The sequence below is a fragment of the Myotis daubentonii genome, chromosome X (genome assembly GCF_963259705.1).
Source record: "Myotis daubentonii chromosome X, mMyoDau2.1, whole genome shotgun sequence".
Lineage (NCBI taxonomy): Eukaryota > Metazoa > Chordata > Mammalia > Chiroptera > Vespertilionidae > Myotis > Myotis daubentonii.
In genome coordinates, this window is record NC_081861.1 from 137798273 (window position 1) to 137816194 (window position 17922).

Genomic DNA, 17922 nt, shown 5'->3' on the forward strand with positions numbered 1-17922 from the left:
ACCCCCTGGTCGAACTTCCGGTCAAACTCCCGGTGGAGGGGACAATTTGCATATTAGCTTTTTATCCCATAGGATACCTGTGTGTGGTATGAGGGGTATGAGATTTTTTGGGGGGGATGATCAGTTTTATAATGTCTAACCCCAGGGGTGCACACGGGAAACAAATGTAACAGTATATGCCAACTGTAATTGAAAAATACAAAATGATTTTTAAAAAAAAGGCGGGGTGGGGGGGGGGGCGGGAGAGGGGACCGGGGCACCTTGCCCCTCGAGGCCTGACATTCCTGCGGGGTCGCTTCTTAGGGTGAAGCAGGGAGGCGCTGTTTATGGAGAGAAAGGACTGGTCAGAGGCCTTTGGATTCGGGCGGGGAGGTCAGCCTGCTTGGCCACCAGGTAAAGCTGCTCCGATAGTGCATTGCGGGCGCGCGAAGGGGCAGCAGCTTTGCAATGCAGCGCCACTCAGACCCCACCTCCCCCCTCTTGCAGCGGAGTCACTGGGAGAGCTCAGAGAGGTGGAGCAACCTGCCCAGAGTCACACAGCTTGCGGCTGCTGGAGGAAGCGGCCGCTCCCCCCAGCCAGCAGCCCGGCCTTCCCAATAACGCCCCGTAAACAGCACAGATGTGCCGAGAAACGCGACATGGCACCTCCAACCCTGGACACATTCTAGTCTAGTCCTTGGGTACCGCCCCCTGGGACAGCTTGACCGCCTCTAAGGGGTAGGGGAAGAACCACTTCCGGTAAGCAGCCGCAAAGGGGACCAAGAACTTCCGGTGCTCCGTTCCTGAGGGTCGTTCAGGGTTAGCGCACTCATAAGTGACTGAAACGCAGAATACAGGGCTCCGGAGGAGACAGTCTGGGCCCTTGCCCGGACTCGGGGCCCTTTAGGTCTAGCGGCCCAGTGCGCGCAGCCATGATGAGTCCAGCCTTTTAAATAGAGTAGGCGGGGCCCAGCGGACCCTCGCGTCGGCGCGATGACGTCACGGATCCACGCAGGTAGGCGGGCCTCCCTGGAAGGGCTCACGTCAAACGTGGTCCGGCTTGGTAGGCGGAGCCGTATTGAGTGACGGCCAGGCTCCGCCTTCTGGTTGCGGCAGGGAGGTGGGGCGTTCAACACGGAAGTGTCTCAGGCCTGCTTGGGTAGGCGGGGCGGCATTCAGTGACGGCTCAGCCTTGCCTTCCAGTTTAGGCAGGGGGCGGGGCGCCGCTCAACGCGGAAGTGTCTCAGGCCAGCAACCATAGGTTTGAGTGACGGCTCGGCCCGCCTCTCGGTTAAGGCGGGCGGTGGGGTGGAGGGGGCGTTCCACACGGAACTGGATGGGTAGGCGGAGCCGCATTGAGTGCCGGCTCAGCCCTGCCTTCCAGTTAAGGCGGGGACGGGGGGGCGGGGGTAGGGAGGAGGGGTGGCCCGTTCAACACGGAAGTACCGCAGGCCGGCAAGGGTAGGCTGAGCCGCATTGAGTGACGGCCTGGCCCCTCCTTCCGGTTAAGGCGGGGAGGTGGGGCGTTCAATACGGAAGTTCCTCAAGCCTGCATGGGTAGGCGGTGCCGCATTGAGTGACGGCCCGGCTCCTTCCGGTTAAGGCGGGGAGGTGGGGCGTACAGCACGGAAGTGCCGCAGGCCTGCTTGGGTAGGGCGGGGCGGCATTGAGTGACGGCTCAGCCCCGCCTTCCAGTTAACGCGGGGTGGGGAGGGACCGCCCAACACGGAAGTGCCGCAGGCCTGCGTGGGTAGGCGGAGCCGCATTGATTGACGGCCTGGCCCCTCCTTCCGGTTGAGGCGGGGAGGCGGGGCGTTCAACACGGAAGTGCCTCCCGCCTGCATTGGTAGGGCGGAGCGGGGTGAGGGCGGAGCGGGGTGGGGGCGGGCTTCGGCCCCCCGCATTGCTAGGGTGCCTTGTGGGCTGGTTATGTCACCCTGGGCCTGGCATGGCGGCCACCTGGGTCCTGCCTCCTCCAGGCTACGGGTGCACACTGGGCATGCGCGGTCCGGGGCGGCCGCCTGGCCACTGAGCCCCCATCCCTCGCCCCCTCCCATCTGCAGTCATTAAAGCCAAGCTGAGGCTCGGCAGCAGAGGCCGAGCTGCCTCCCTCACGAGGCCCAGCCAGATGCTGCAGAACAAAGGTTGTAGGTTCCTGAATTGGGGGGCCCGGGCCTTGCGCCTATTCTGATGGCCCCGGAATTGGGGTCCCGCAGCCCTAAGTGGGGGTCCTAGTGAGCAGCAAGGTGGGGGCAGGATTTCAGCCACGGGGCTGGGGAGGGGGGGGGGACACATCTGCCCTCCGAGGCTCGTTGCCGTTTAGTTAGATTCCTTACAGGTATCAGGGGGTGCGGGTGCCATTGCTTGGAGCCTCCAGCGCCCTGGCCAGTCATGACTTCAGATTGTCCTAAGAAACTCGGGGGTGAAAAATATCGCGTGATTGAATAATTGGGGGCATCCGTTTTGTTTTGTTTGTTTGTTTTTTAAGAAAACGTGGATGCCCCGAATGGAGATGGGAGGGGACGGAGCAGGGATCTGTCTTTGCAACTGAGGGATGCATGTGCAATTAATGGATGCATTTGCAATTGATAGATGCATTTGCAATTGATGGATGCATTTGCAATTAATGGATGCATTTGCAATTGATGGATGCATTTGCAATTGACGGATGCATTTGCAACATGCAAATGTGTGCATCCTTTGGGATGCGCCCTGGTCCAATGATTGGAGGTCTCCCCAATACAGCGCTCCCCTCCCCCCTAAAGTTACAAAAAGGTCTAGAAAAAAGACCAGGTGGCCTGCCAGTTGGCACGGATCCATCTCCCTCTTGCCAAGAAATGAAGTAGGAGGCTGCGCGATCTAATGAATAAATCGCATATTATGCAACCCCCTGAACAGATGTGGACTGTTGTAACTTCATTTTTTTTTCACGAATAAAACTCGGGTCAAGGTGGGAGGGGTAGGGAAAACGTATCCTTGAAGGACTTGGGTGTTCGATGAGCCTTTAATTGTGCAAATTGGAGCTCAGCACCAAGAATTGTCTACGCAACGAAAGGCTTAGAGTCACGATTAGCTTATTATACCGACTTAGAGCATTTATCTGTCTTTTTTTTCTTCTTTTTTTTTCCTGGTGTGTGTGTGTGTGGCCAACTTCGCAGGTGGAATGAGGCACATCAACCTGTCGTTCGCTGCGTGCGGATTCCTGGGCATTTACCACTTGGGGGCAGCCTCGGCCTTCTGCAAACACGGCCAGAAGCTGCTGAGGGACGTCAAGGCCTTCGCGGGGGCTTCCGCCGGGTCCCTGGTGGCTTCGGTCCTGCTCACGGCACCGGAGAAAATAGAGGTAATGGGGTGGCCCCTCGGCCGCCTTCCTCGGCCAGAAGTCAAGATCCAGCAACAACGCCGGACGCTCACGCTCAGCTAGCTGCATGCTTTGCCTGGGAAACAGAAAAGCTTTTAACATTTAATCATCAGGGATCTGGGCTCCGGGTTTGGGAGAGGGGACCGTTCTGGGTGACAGTGAGACAGAAAAGATAATGCCTTATCTTACCCTCTTTTTAAAAAAGAATATTTGTATTGAAGAGAGAGGGGGAGAGAGAGAGAGAGAGTGAGAGAGAAAGAGAGAGAGAGAGACACGTCGATGATGAGAGAGAATCATGGATTAGCCGCCTCCTGCACGCCCCACCCCGGCATGTGCCCTGAGCGGGACTCGAACCCTGACCTCCTGGTGTCTTTCGGGCGGGTACTGGAAATATCGGGGGCGTCCCTTCGCAAAGCATACGATTGTCTAATCTAGTGGTTCTCAACCTTCCTAACGCCACGACCCTTTAATACAGCTCCTCATGTCGTGGGGACCCCCAACCATAAATTTATTTTCGTGGCTACTTCATCACTGTCATGTTGCTACTGTGATGAATCGTCACGTAAACGTCTGATAGGCAGGATGGGTTTTCATTGTTACAGATTGAACATAATTGAAGCATAGTGATGGATCACAAAAACAATATGTAATTATACATGTGTTCTCCGATGTGGACATGATGAGGGGGAGGGTGGCTTGATTCTATCTCCCTCCCAGGCGCTCTCACTGTGAATGAATGAATGAATGAACGAATGAATGAATGAATGAATGGAAGACAGGCCTGGGTTCCAACCCTGCCCATGGCCCTCACTGATGACGGCAATCAGGGACGAGACCCTTTATCTCTTCAACCTGTTTTCTTACCATACTCTGAATGAATGAATGAACGAATGAATGAATGAATCAATGAAAGAAAGAATGAAGAACAAACGAACGAATGAATGAATGAAATAAAGAATGAAAGAATGAATGGAAGACAGGCCTGGGTTCCAACCCTGCCCATGGCCCTTACTGTTCACGGCAAATCAGGGAAGATCCTGAATCTCTTCAACCTATTTTTTCACCATACTGTGAATGAATGAATGAATGCGTGAGTGAATGAATGAAACAATGAATGGAAGACAGGCCTGGGTTCCAACCCTGCCCATGGCCCTCACTGTTCATAGCAAATCAGGGAAGACCCTTAATCTCTTCAACCTGTTTTCTTATCATACTGTGAATGAATGAACAAATGAAAGAACGAATGAATGAAAGAAAGAAAGAATGAATGAATGAAGGAATGAATGGAAGACAGGCCTGGGTTCCAACCCTGCCCATGGCCCTCATTGTTCAAGGCAATCAGGGAAGACCCTTAATCTCTTCAACCTGTTTTCTTACCATACTCTGAATGAATGAATGAACAAATGAATGAATGAACGAACGAATGAATGAACGAACGAATGGAAGACAGGCCTGGGTTCCAACCCTGCCCATGGCCCTCACTGTTCACTGCAAATGAGGGAAGATCCTTTATCTCTTCAACCTGTTTTCTTACCATACTGTGAATGAACGAACGAACAAATGAATGAATGAATGAATGAAAGAATGAATGAAAGAATGAATTAATGGAAGACAGGCCTGTGTTCCAACCCTGCCCACGGCCCTCGCTGTTCACAGCAAATGAGGGAAGATCCTTTATCTCTTCAACCTGTTTCCTTACCTGCCAACTGGGAGGTTACGCATATAACCCCCCTCGAAGGGTTTGTGAAGACGAGCTCACGGAGGCGGGTTCCCAGGACCCACGAAACGCCAGGGCCAAGACTGCCCTCCCAGGAGTCTGACCCGACGCTGGCAAAAGACAGCCCTCAGGACTCCTCCATCTGCTATCCGTGTGGCCGCTGGCCATCGGCGCTGCTGCCCTGGCCGGTTTAGCTCAGTGGCCAGCGTGTCGGCCTGTGGACAGAAGGGTCCTGGGTTCGATTCCGGTCAAGGGCATGTACCTGGGTTGCAGGCTCCACCCCCGGACGGGGTGCACGCAGAAGGCAACCCATCCATGTGTCTCTCTCACATCCATGTTAGTGGTTGAGCGTCCTCCTAGGAACCAGGAGGTCAGGGTTCGATTCCCGGTCAGGGCACAGGCCCGGGTTGCGATCTGGATCCCCAGTGCGGGGCGTGCAGGGGGCAGCCGATGCATGATTCTCTCTCATCGTGGATGTTTCTATCTCTCTCCCTTCCTCTCTGAAATCAATACAAATATTTACAAAGAAAACAGCAGGATTGGGGACACCAGGTGGCTCGCTTGGGGACCAGGAACGGTGGGCGAGGGGCAGAGCGCTGGAATCAGAACGGACCTCTTGACGAAATGTCGAGCCGCCCGTTCACGTCCTTTTTCAGGAATGCAACCAGTTCACCTACGGGTTCGCTGAGGAGACGCGAATGCAGTCCTTCGGGGCCGTGACGCCCGGCTACGATTTCATGGCCCGACTGAGGTATGGGTGTGTGTGGGTCCCCGAGTGCACTCCCCACCGTGGCGTGAGGACTCGTGGTGGGGAATGAAAGGCCTGGCTCCGTGCCTGGAGTGTCGGCCTGCAGCCAAAGGGTTCGGGTTCGATTCCGGTCCAAGGCACATTTCCTGCTTCAAGTTGCATCCCCAGTCTGGGTCAGGGTGCATCCAGGAGGCAACCAATCAATGTGTCTCTCTCACATGGATGTTTCTCTCTCTCTCCCTCCCCTTCCAGTCTAAATAGCAATGGAAAAAATATCCTTGGGTGAGCATTAACAACAAAAACATCCTATATAATAAAAGCCTAACATGCTAAGTGTCCGGTCGTCCGGTCGTCCACTCATCCAATCAAAGCGTCATACGCTAAGGCCGCGCAACCGCTTGCTATGACGTGCACTGACCACCAGGGGGCAGACAGTCGACCGGTCGACCAGTCGCTATGACGTGCACTGACCACCAGGGGGCAGTCGACCGGTCGACCAGTCGCTATGACGTGCACTGACCACCAGGGGGCAGACAGTCAACAGGTCGGCCAGTCGCTATGACGTGCACTGACCACCAGGGGGCAGACGCTCCTACCAGTAGGTTAGCTTGCTGCTGGGGTCTGGTTGATGGGGACTGATTGAGACGGGCTGGACACGCCCTGGAGCCCTCCCATGGTCCCTCCCCGGCTGGCCAACCTCCTGCATCTCTCCCCGGCCCCGATCGTGCACCAGTGGGGTCCCTCGGCCTGGCCTGCGCCCTCTCACAATCCGGGACCCCTCGGGGGATGTCGGAGAGCCGGTTTCAGCCCCATCCCGCGGGCCAGGCCGAGGGACCCACTGGTGCATGAATTCGTGCACCGGGCCTCTAGTATAATAATAATAATTATACCCAGACGGCGTGGCTCAGTGGTTGGAGGTCGACCTATGAACCAGGAGGTCAGGGTTCGTTCTCGGTCAGGGCACATGCCCAGGTTGTGGGCTCGATCCCCAGCAGGGGGCGTGCAGGAGGCAGCCGATCCATGATTCTCTCTCATCATGGATGTTTCTCTCTCTCTCCCCCTTTACCTTCCTCTCTGAAATCCATAAAAATATATTTAATATCACAAAAGTTGTAGGAAATACACTTTTGTGATATTATACTATGTTAGTACGGTTTTGGTAATATTATATTTAAAGTCTTTTGTGTGAAATATTAATGTTTATTGCATGTAACATACTTAAAATAGTTTTTCTTGAAATATTAATGATGATTATTGCATGTAACATTATTATACTTAAAATCGTCTTTCTTGGAATATCAATGATTATTACATGTACCATTATTATACTTAAAATCGTTCTTCTTGAAATATTAATTGCATGTAGCATTATTATACTTAAAATCCTTTTTCTAGAAATATTAATTGCATGTGGCATTATTATACTTAAAATCCTTTTTCTAGAAATATTAATTGCATGGAGCATTATTATACTTAAAATCGTTTTTTTGAAATATTGCATGTAGCATTATTATACTTAAAATCGTTTTTCTTGAAATATTAATTGCATGTGGCATTATTATACTTAAAATCCTTTTTCTAGAAATATTAATTGCATGTAGCATTATTATACTTAAAATCGTTTTTTTGAAATATTAATTGCATGTAGCATTATTATACTTAAAATCGTTTTTCTTGAAATATTAATTGCATGTGGCATTATTATACTTAAAATCCTTTTTCTAGAAATATTAATTGCATGTAGCATTATTATACTTAAAATCGTTTTTTTGAAATATTAATTGCATGTAGCATTATTATACTTAAAATCGTTTTTCTTGAAATATTAATTGCATGTAGCATTATTATAATTAAAATCCTTTTTCTAGAAATATTAACGATGACTGCATGTAACATCATAAAAAATAAAAAAATTGAAATATATACATATTTAAGAAATAAATACTGACAACGATGAGCGGGGAGTGACGCGGCCCACTCTCCCTCCCAGATGCGGGGTGGAGTCGATCCTGCCCCCCAACGCCCACCAGCTGGCCCACGGCCGCCTGCACGTGTCCATCACCAGCACCCGGACGGGGAGGAACTCCCTGGTCTCCAGCTTCTCCTCCAGGGAGGACCTCATCCAGGTAACGCGCTCCCGGGGGAGGAAGTGGGCAGCCTGTGCCCTTCGCGCCCGGGGCTTCCTGTCCTGGCTGGGATGGGCCGGCCGGTCCGCCGTGGGACCCACGAACGGGTCAGTCCCGCGGGCGCCTGGCCGCGTCCAGCACCCTTGAGTTTATTCTAGAAGCAGGTCCCCTGTGCCGTTGAGTAGCAACAACAGCTCCTCAGATGAACGCAGCTGACACTTGGCAGTTTAGGGAAGACGTTGTACCTGTGCTATTTATTTTTATTTCTTTATTTCAGGGAGACAGGAAGGGAGAGGGGGAGAGAGAAACATCCATGATGAGAGAGAACCATGGGCCGGCTGCCTCCTGCATGCCCCCCACTGGGGATCGAGCCCGCAACCCGGGCATGTGCCCTTGACCGGGAATCGAACCCGGGACCCTTCAGTCCGCAGGCCGACGCTCTATCCCCTGAGCGAAACCAGTTATGGCATCTTCTTTAAAAAAAAAAAAAAATTGAATTTCAGAGAGAGGAAGTGAGAGGCCATCCATGGCTGAGCCAGACATATCTCTCTGGGATCCCTTCTGATTTCCTATAGAATAAAAGCCTAATAGGCTAAGAGTCCGGTCGTCCTGTCGTCCGTTCAACCAATCAACGCGTCATATGCTAATGATATGCTAAGGCTGCTCAACTGCTCACTATGATGTGAACTGACCACCAGGGGGCAGACAGTCGACCGGTCGACAAGTCGCTATGACATGCACTGACCACCAGGGGGCAGACGCTCTGACCAGTAGGTTAGCTTGCTGCTGGGGTCCGGCCGATCGGGACTGAGCGAGACGGGCCGGACACGCCCTGGAGCCCTCCCACGGTCCCTCCCCAGCTCCGATCGGTGGGGTCCCTCGGCCTGGCCTGCGCCCTCTTGCAATCCGGGCTGAGGGACCCGCCCCCCCTCCCCGAGTGCATGAACTTCGTGCACCGGGCCTCTAGCTGACTATGTTTTCTTCTACTTAAGCCCGTGCCTTGTGCACTTATAATGGACGTAACGTTTTCTTCCTTACAGCAATTTAAAATTTTTTCTTAACGACGTAGAATTTTGTAGGAAACCACATACCCAATCTCCGGTCTGAGTGTGAGCGCCTCTCCGTGCCTGAGCCGTTTTTCCGTTTCCTCCCTCAGGTCCTGCTGGCCAGCAGCTTCCTGCCCCTCTACGCAGGCCTGAAGCCGGTGGAGTACAAAGGACAGGTACGCTCTGATCCCTGACCCATGATCAGGGATCCCATGCGGATAAGTCCCCTTTGATGAACCCAATGTTATAATTACGCTTCCTGGTGGTTCTGAATCAGCCCACTGGGCCCTCATGGTTCTGCTTAACTTCCAGACAGAAAATCCTGGTCTCCAGCCCGGCCGGCGTGGCTCAGTGGTTGAGCCTCCACCTAGGAACCAGGAGGTCACGGGTTGATTCCCGGGCAGGGCACATGCCCGGGTGGCGGGGTCGATCCCCAGTAGGGGGCGTGCAGGAGGCAGCCGGTCCATGATTCTCTCTCGTCATGGATGTTTCTCTCTCTCTCCCTTCCTCTCTGAAATCAACAAAAAGAATTTTTCCCCCAATATTAAATATTTATTTATTTTTACATACAAAAATATTTTACCGGGCATATGGAATCCCACAGATTGAACATTTCAGTAATTTTTGTTTGGGGCACTGTATGGAAATAGGCGAAAAGAAAAGTTTCATAGGGGCAGCTTCTGAAAAATCAATAATTGGATTACAGAAAAAATTTTATGTATACAAGGACAGTTAATATCTCTTTTACACAGGACTTAGCAAAAACAATGACTTGGCAAGCAGTCGCGATTAATTTTTATTTTTAAACTTTTTCATCAGAAACGTACTTTGGCCGCTTGTCGAGCTTTGAGTTTTAGGTTGCCAACAAGGTTTTGTCCTCTGTTAACAAAACACAAAAACAACTTTGCAGACTAGGGGTTAAAAAGAGCATATATTTGTGTTAAAAAATAAAGGTATACCAAAATGAAATGGGGTAAATCCCCCCAAAGCAAGCTTAAAATAAATATATTTTTAAAAAAAACAAAATGTTGGTTTCCAGTGAAATAATAGAACCAGGGGCCCAGTGCATGAAATTCATGCACCCGTAAGGTGCATAGGCCTGGCTGGCGATCAGGGCTGATCTGGGGGGGCGATCAGGGGCCCCCCCGCTGGCACCCGCCTTGGCTGGCCTGGGGCCTGCGGGCTGGGGCAACTCAGAGCGTCTGCCCCCTGGTGGTCAGTGCACGTCATAGCGGCCGGTCATCTGCATTTCGGTCGATTTGCATATTAGGCTTTTATTATATAGGACTGGGTGCAGTGGTGGATGGTGACATGCCAGAGTAAACGTGGCTTCCCACTGTGATTCGAGGACTCGTCCCGACCCAAGGACAGGGCCTCGGACGCCTGCACCGGCATCCGCACAATCTGAGCCTCACCCTCCTGAACACAGTCGAGTTAACTTCTTTTTTTTTTAAAAAAATATATTTTTATAGATTTCAGACAGGAAGAAAGAGGGGAGAAAGAGAGAGAGAAACATCCACGACGAGAGAGAATCATGGACCGGCTGCCTCCCGCACGCCCCCTACCGGGGATCGCGCCCGCAACCCGGGCACGTGTCCTTGACCGGGAATCGAACCCGGGACCCTTCAGTCCGCAGACCCACGCTCTACCCACTGAGCCCAACCGGCCAGGGCCAATCGAGTTAACTTCTAAACCATTGGCCAGGTTCCCCGGTTCTGGCCGGTTCTCATGCACCGGGGGGCGGGGGGTATGCTATGGGAACAACTCAAACCCCCTATAGGACTGGCGTGTGACGACGCGTTTCCCCCCGCAGACGTGGGTGGACGGCGGGCTCACCAACAGCCTCCCCGTCCTGCCCGGGGGCCGCACGGTCACCATCTCCCCCTTCTGCGGCCGCCTGGACATCTCCCCGCAGGACGAGGGGCAGCTGGGCGTCTCCGTCAGCATCGCCAACCAGGACATCCTGGTGAGTGGCGCACACCGTCCCTAAAATCCTCCCCGTGTACGAGAGGGTGAGCTCACGGGTCGTCTTCTGTGCAAACTGCGTGCTCTCAGCCGCAAGTTTCCTCTTTGACTTTATTTCTTTTTTGGAAAGTATATTTTTATTGATTTCAGAGAGGAAGGGAGAGGGAGAGAGAGAGGAACCTCCAGGAGAAGACACAACTAGGGACCGGCTGCCTCCTGCACGCCCCCTGCTGGGGACCCAGCCCGCCTCCCAGACACGTGCCCTTGACCGGGAATCCCACCGTGCCCTCCTGGCTCCTAGGTTCACGCCCAACCACGGAGCCACGCCGGCTGGGACCTCCTCGTCTTATTTTTTATTTTATTTTTATTACTAGAGGCCCGTTGCAGGAAGATTCCTGCCAAGAATAGGGCTTCTTGCGGCTGAAGGGAGGGGGGCTTTACTTCCATCTCCGCTGCCTCGCTCCCCCCCTTCTCCGCCGCTCTGCTCCCTTCGGCAGCGCTTGGCTTCCATCTACGCCGTCTGCAGTCTTCGCTCTGCGCCTACGTATGCAAATTCACCGCCGTCTTTGTTGGGTGAATTTGCATGCTCGCTCTGATTGGCTGGTGGGCGTCGCGGAGTGACACCAATGTGCATGTTTCTCTTGGATTAGTGGGGATTGCTAATCATCAGGTGACAGATGTCACGCACGCCGACCGTCACGGCCCTGCCCGACAGCCCCACCCCGTCTCTCTGTCCTAGGTGTCCCTGGCCAACTTGGTGCGGCTCAGCCAGGCCCTGTTCCCGCCGGGCCAGCGGGAAATGGAGTCCCTGTACCACCGCGGCTTCCGGGACGCCGTCGGGTTTTTGCTCAAGGAGAACTGGTTCGAGTAGAGGGCCCCCAGTCACGTCCCGCGATTGCTGGGACCGGTGATGAGATTTCTGTAAGCCGTCAGAATTCTGTCACAGTTACCCGTCTTGGTCACAGTTTGCGTCATTTTGAAAAGTTAAATGTTCACTGGCTGCAAAGAAAGACGAGGCATTTCATGAGAAGGTGGCGACGTTATTAAGGGCACAACCCGGGCTGCACTTAGCGCAGATGAACTCCCGCAGAACACGGAGACCCAAGCCAACCTCGAAGCCTTGGGAATGAGAAGTGAATCCCGCCCTCCCAGTCGGCCAGCGTGGCTCAGGGTTCGATTCCCGATCGGGGCACAGGCCCCGGTTGCAGGCTCCATCCCCAGTCGGGCGTGCGGGAGGCAGCCGATCGATGCTTCTCTCTCCTCATAGATGTTTCTCCCTCTCTCTCCCTCTTTCCCCCTCTCCCTTCCTCTCTGAAATCAATAAAAAAATATTTTATTTTTATTTTAAAAAGAAAGCGAGTGCTGATGATCATTCCTTCATGAGTTCCCATTCATTTAGCAGGTTCGGACTCGAATCTTCCGTCTCTTTCCCTGGGGTCTGCGAGCGTGACTCCTAACGACTAAGAGGCAGTGACCAACGAGCCCGTTTTCGAGGGCCGGCCCTTCCGGGTTATGCACCTGTCTTTTCTGCCGTCTGAAACCATCCTTTCGATCAATGTTATGGCCCTTAAAAGCCTCCGATACACGGCATTGAGCACCCGCGCCCCGACCGCTGTCTCTCTTCTCCGGATCTGGGCACAGGCTGGGCAAATAGCGGTGTTCCCTGGCGGGGGCCCGGCTTCATCTGGAAGGTCATCCGGAAGGTCACCCGGAAGGTCGTTCGGTCTAATTAGCATATTAGCTCTTTATTCTATAGGGTTCTATCTGTGTGAGCGTTTAATGGATTTTTTAAGGATGCCTGCCCAAGCAAAAACGCATCTTTTCTTTTTTAAAATATATTTTTATGGATCTCAGAGGGGAAGGGAGAGGGAGAGAGAAACATCCATGATGAGAGAGAACCCTGGACCGGCTGCCTCCCGCACGCCCCCTACTGGGGATCGAGCCCGCAACCCGGGCGTGTGTGCCCTTGACCGGGAACCGAACCCTGACCTCCTGGTTCCTAGGTCGATGCTCAACCACTGAGCCACCCGGGCCGGGCCAGAAGCAAGTCTGAATGCACTGGATGTTGTAAAAGTATTTGGTGCCGACAGCCTGCGCCCGTGACCGTGTGGCTGGCTGGTGTGACCCTGGAGGATGGGGTAGGAGGGGTGACACGGGTCTGCAGAAGCCGGTGGGGAAACGAGACCCTGTCACCAGGCGCATGGCCTGTGTCCTCCAGGCGTGTCAGACTCGCGGCCCACGGGCCACAGGCGCCCACACCGACTATTTCTGCGGCCCAGCCAACGGGACGGTCTGTCAGAAACGTTTTAATACACGTTTTCTCACTTAATTTTTACGCTATCCTGTTGTACGTCATTATCAATCAGGAACTGCGACGTTCGCTAATGACCGATGACTGTCATCGTGTTGCATTCATGTCCCTCAGGCGCTGTAGGCACAGGCGCGCCATCTCCCCCCAATGATACCGGCAGCGAACGTTCTAGCAGCCGGGGCCGCGTCCTTCGTCTCGGACCCACTTGCCTGGTGTGCGCAACAGGAAATACCTCGCTTCCGGAGATCGAGAGACACAGGTCTGTCTGCCTGACACTGATTCACGGGTGCCGTGATCCGGTGTCTGGCGAGTTCAGGTCCGAGAAAAAAACACTAATTTCTATGAAAATGTTCTGTTATTTCCGCTTCCTCTTTTCAGGAACGCTCCTTGCTTGGTAACTATGGCAACCCACCGACAATTAGGGAAGATGGATGTGGTTGTCAGGGTAAGCGATGCTCTGCCAGGCCAGGCCGTATTAAACAACAGAACTCCGCAACCCGGGGGCCTGGGATGTCGCCCTGAGCGTCAGAAGCTGGCAGAGAGCGCCCGTCGTAGGCTCGTGGCATCGGCGGGGTGGGTACCCGGTTCCCGCCTTCACGGCCATAAAGAACCATCCACTTAACCATGGGCCAGCTCCACGGGGACAGACGTTGAGTAAACTCACCCCATGGCCTTGGCAGGGCCAGGCCACATGATCTCCTGGGGCCGACGTCCCCCACCCCCAGGCCACCGGCCTCGCAGGTTTTCCGATACCTCTGACGGGTGCCCTATACACGTGCAGTTTATTTACAAATAAATAAGCAAAATGGGGCGCATGGGAATGATTTTCTAAGCAGAACGGGGCCATGACCGACAGTTTGCAAACGCCACGCTAACCCGATACACACGGTATCTCAGAATGACTCGCCGGAGACCCACGTCGTGCGGTTAGCCAACCTCACCTCCGTAAACTTAAAAAAAGATGCACATAAAGACGTCCCCTCTTGTATTTATGAACTAGAGGCTCGGTGCATGAAATTCCTGCACAGCGAGGGGGGTGGCCCTCAGCCCAGCCTGCACCCTCTCCTATCAGGGACCCCTCGGGGTATGTCACTCTGGGATTGGGCCTAAACCAGCAGTCGGACAACCGTCTCGCAATCCAGGACTGCTGGCTTCTAACCACTCACCTGCCTGCCTGCCTGATTCCCCTAACTGCTCCCCTGCTGGCCTGATTGCCCCTAACCACCTCTGCCTGCCTGATCGCCCCTAACTGCTCTCCCCTTCCGGCCTGATCGCCCCTAACCACTCTCCCCTGCCGGCCTGATCACCCCTAACTGCCCTCCCCTGCCTGCCTGATCGCCCCTAACCGCTCTCCCCTGCCGGCCTGGTCACCCCTAACTGCCCTCCCCTGCCGGCCTGATCGCCCCTAACTGCCCTCCCCTGCCGGCCTGATCAACCCTAACTGCTCTCCCCTGCCGGCCTGGTCGCCCCTAACTGCCCTCCCCTGCCGGCCTGATCGCCCCTAACTGCCCTCCCCTGCCGGCCTGATCGCCCCTAACTGCCCTCCCTGCTGGCCTGATCGCCCCTAACTGCCCTCCCCTGCCGGCCTGATCGCCCCTAACTGCCCTCCCCTGCCGGCCTGATCGCCCCTAACTGCTCTCCCGTCCTGATCGCCCCTAACTGCCTCTACCTCGGTCCCTGCCACCGTGGCTTTGTCCGGAAGGACGTCGGGAAGACGTCCGGTCTGTCCGGCTAATTAACACATTACCCTTTTATTAGCATAAGTATTAATCGTATGAAGGATCCCGGTCCGTCATTTTTATCGCCGAGGAGCCAGCAGTCAGGGAAGGTCACGGTGTTGAGGTTTTGCTCTGCGCCAGAGCAAAACACAACGGAGATGGCAGACCTCGCAGCCGCCGCGGATCAGGAAATCAGTCACAATCGCCGTGGCTACCACTTGCCGAGACACGGCTCACGTGGCCGAGCTCACCAGTCACCAGCTCTGCCCCACATCGGTCCCCGGGACACAGCACCCGCCCGCCTGCCGGCCATGAATCCATATGTGCAGGCACTCCTCCCGCACCTCCCTCCGGTCATGTCCCCGCTCTGACCACCGTCAGGAGGGGCAGCCGCGGGATTCCAGCACGCAGTCCGGCGCAGCTCAGACTCGCAGCGTCCTGTCCGCCTGCATCGGGGAACGGGGCCCGGGGGGCATCGCGCTAACCGAGAGAAGCCAGGCAGAGGACGACGAGGGTCTCCCAACCTCCCTCGTCTGTGGGGTCGAATGAGCAGCATAAACGGATGGAGAAACTAGAAACGGCGGCCTGGGAGCATGGCACAGACGGACAGGTCCCAGAGGGAGGTGGGCGGGAAGACGAGAGATTCGCCAAAGAGCATTCATGCACGTAGGCATCGCCCGTGGGCGCAGCCAACAGGGCGGAAAAGGCCTGGGAGGGGTCAGGGGCCGGGAGGAGGGGGGCAAACAGGAGGACAAGGCGGACAACTGTAACACGATCAGATATCCCACCCTGGCCGGTGTGGCTCAGGGGATAGAGCGCCAGCCTGCGGACGGAAGGGTCCCGGGTTCGATTCCCGGTCGGTCAAGGGCACACGCCCGGGTTGTGGGCTCGATCCCCAGTAGGAGGCGTGCAGGAGGCGGCCGATCTGTGAATCTCTCTCAGCATCGATATTCCTCTCTCTCCCTCTCTCTTCCTCTCTGAAGTCAATAAAAATATATTAAAAAAAAAATAAAAGAATAGTTATCCCTGGCCAGTGTGGCTCAATGGATAGAGCGCCGGCTTGTGGACCGAAGGGTCCCGGGTTCGATTCTGGTCAAGGGCACGTACCTGGCCGGGCCCCGGTCGGGGAGCGTGCAGGAGGCAACCCATTGATGTGTCTCTCTCACTCTCTCTTCCACTCTCTCTAAAATTCCACCGGAAAAATATCCTCAGGTGAGGATGAACAGCAAGGAACAGAAAACAACGATAAGAATAAACAAAAAATAAAAGCTTGACGCTTCCGCGATTTTAGAAGCACATGATACACGGCTTGCAAACCCGATTTTGCGGCATTACAAGTCCTCCGTCCGTGTGGACAGCGATTTATTTCCGAACGCGCTCTCAGGTCAACAGGGCACAATAGAGTGATCGGTGCTGCATTCAAAACGGGTTCGTCTTTATTTCTCCGCTCAGCACGAGTCTTCATTATATTTTACCTAATTCCAGGGCGGCCGACCGTCGCACAGAAGATCATCTCTGCTTGGAAAAAAAACCAAACTGTTTTCTGTTGCCGTAGTTTTCTACGGCTGCTATAAATAGAAATTCCTTAGCGTGTGTGCGATCCATCGGTGTAAGTCTAAAACGGTGACAGTCATCCCCCATGAGCACCCGTCATCGGCCCTGGCCGGTGTGGCTCAGTGGATAGAGCGTCGGCCTGCGGACGGAAGGGTCCCGGGTTCGATTCCGGTCGAGGGCTGTGGTCTGTGTAAAATATGACCAACCTGCTATCAACGATGCATGTGTCTGCATGGAGTTAGCGGCATTTAACTGCGAACACGGGGAGGGGCCTGCAACCCAGGTCCGTGCCCTTGACCGGGAATCGAACCCGGGACCCTTCGGTCCGCAGGCCGACTCTCTATCCACTGAGCCGCACCAGCCAGGGCCAGAGGAACCATTTTTATTTTTTCGCTAGAGGCCCGGTGCACAGATTTGTGCACTGGTGGGGGGGGCGTGGCCTGCAGGAATCCACCCGCTGAGGGGGCGCACTGACCACCAGGGGGCAGCTTCTGCGTTGAGCGTCTGCCCCCCTGGTGGTCGGTGAGCATCATAGCGACTGGTCGGCCGGTCATTCCACTGTTCAGTCACTGGGCTTTTATGTATATAGATTTTTTAAAAAATATATATTTTTACTGATTTCAGAGTGGAAGAGAGAGGGATTTCTAGATTTTTTTTTTATTGATGACAGAGAGGGAGAGAGAGAAACATCAATGATGAGAATCATGGACCGGCTGCCCCTGCACGCCCCCTGGGGATGGAGCCCGCAATCCCAGCACGTGCCCTTGACCGGGAATCGAACCCTGACCTCCCGGTTCCTAGGTCGATGCTCAACCACTGAGCCCTGCCGGCCGGGCGGAACCTTTTCTTAAAGGCGGGAGGGCGATGACTGTGGGGTGGTGCCCAGACGCTGTGCCCAACCCCCTCCACCCCCCGCCCCGTGACCCTAGCGCAATATCCCAGTTACGTCTGTTATAAAACTCCGTCTTTACACCTTGTTTGTGACCATCAAGCAACCCCTGCGTTTAACTTGTTCCCTTTCTCGCACCTGAAGCTTCTTAGCACGGACCCTGGCCTGTACTCGGTTCTCAGTCAATAACGATGGGCCAGTGCTGCCCAGTGGTTAGCGCCCCCCCCCCCCACGAACCAGGGGGTCCCGGGTTCGACTCCCGGTCAAGGGCACCTGCCCGGGTTGTGGGCTCCATCCCCAGTGTGGGGGCCACGCAGGGGGCAGCCGGTCCGCGATTCCCTCCCATCATGGATGTTTCTATCTCTCTCTCCCTTCCTCTCTGACAGTCAGCGCCCACTACCGTTCCTCACGTGGGGGACGCCGGGACGAGAGATCCTGGTGACGACCGACCCGACCGTGAATTGTCGGGGGTGTCTGTCGCCCGAGAAGGAGGAGGAGGGAGGAGGAG

General features: G+C 54.5%; 1 protein-coding gene across 5 annotated transcripts; it reads left to right on the forward strand.

Moving 5' to 3' along the window:
• Window positions 1–1281: 1281 nt before the first annotated feature.
• Window positions 1282–12636, forward strand: PNPLA4 (patatin like phospholipase domain containing 4). 5 transcript variants are annotated; one of them, XM_059679227.1, is made up of 7 exons: window positions 1282–1362; window positions 3138–3322; window positions 5714–5808; window positions 7796–7931; window positions 9088–9153; window positions 10791–10943; window positions 11682–12636. In XM_059679227.1, the coding sequence occupies exons 2-7, from the start codon at window positions 3143–3145 to the stop codon at window positions 11811–11813; spliced, it is 762 nt and encodes a 253-aa protein (XP_059535210.1). In that variant the 5' UTR covers window positions 1282–1362; window positions 3138–3142; the 3' UTR covers window positions 11814–12636. The 5 variants fall into 5 exon arrangements, with proteins under 5 accessions (XP_059535210.1, XP_059535208.1, XP_059535209.1 ...); XM_059679225.1 differs by lacking the exon at window positions 1282–1362 and adding an exon at window positions 1637–1825; XM_059679226.1 differs by lacking the exon at window positions 1282–1362 and adding an exon at window positions 1901–2225.
• The last annotated feature ends 5286 nt before the right edge of the window (window positions 12637–17922 follow it).

Coding starts and splice junctions, on each gene's coding strand:
- PNPLA4 (XM_059679223.1), top strand. Junction 5,809..7,795: donor GATTTCATGGCCCGACTGAG/GTATGGGTGTGT, acceptor TCTCCCTCCCAG/ATGCGGGGTGGAGTCGATCC. Junction 9,154..10,790: donor CGGTGGAGTACAAAGGACAG/GTACGCTCTGAT, acceptor TTCCCCCCGCAG/ACGTGGGTGGACGGCGGGCT.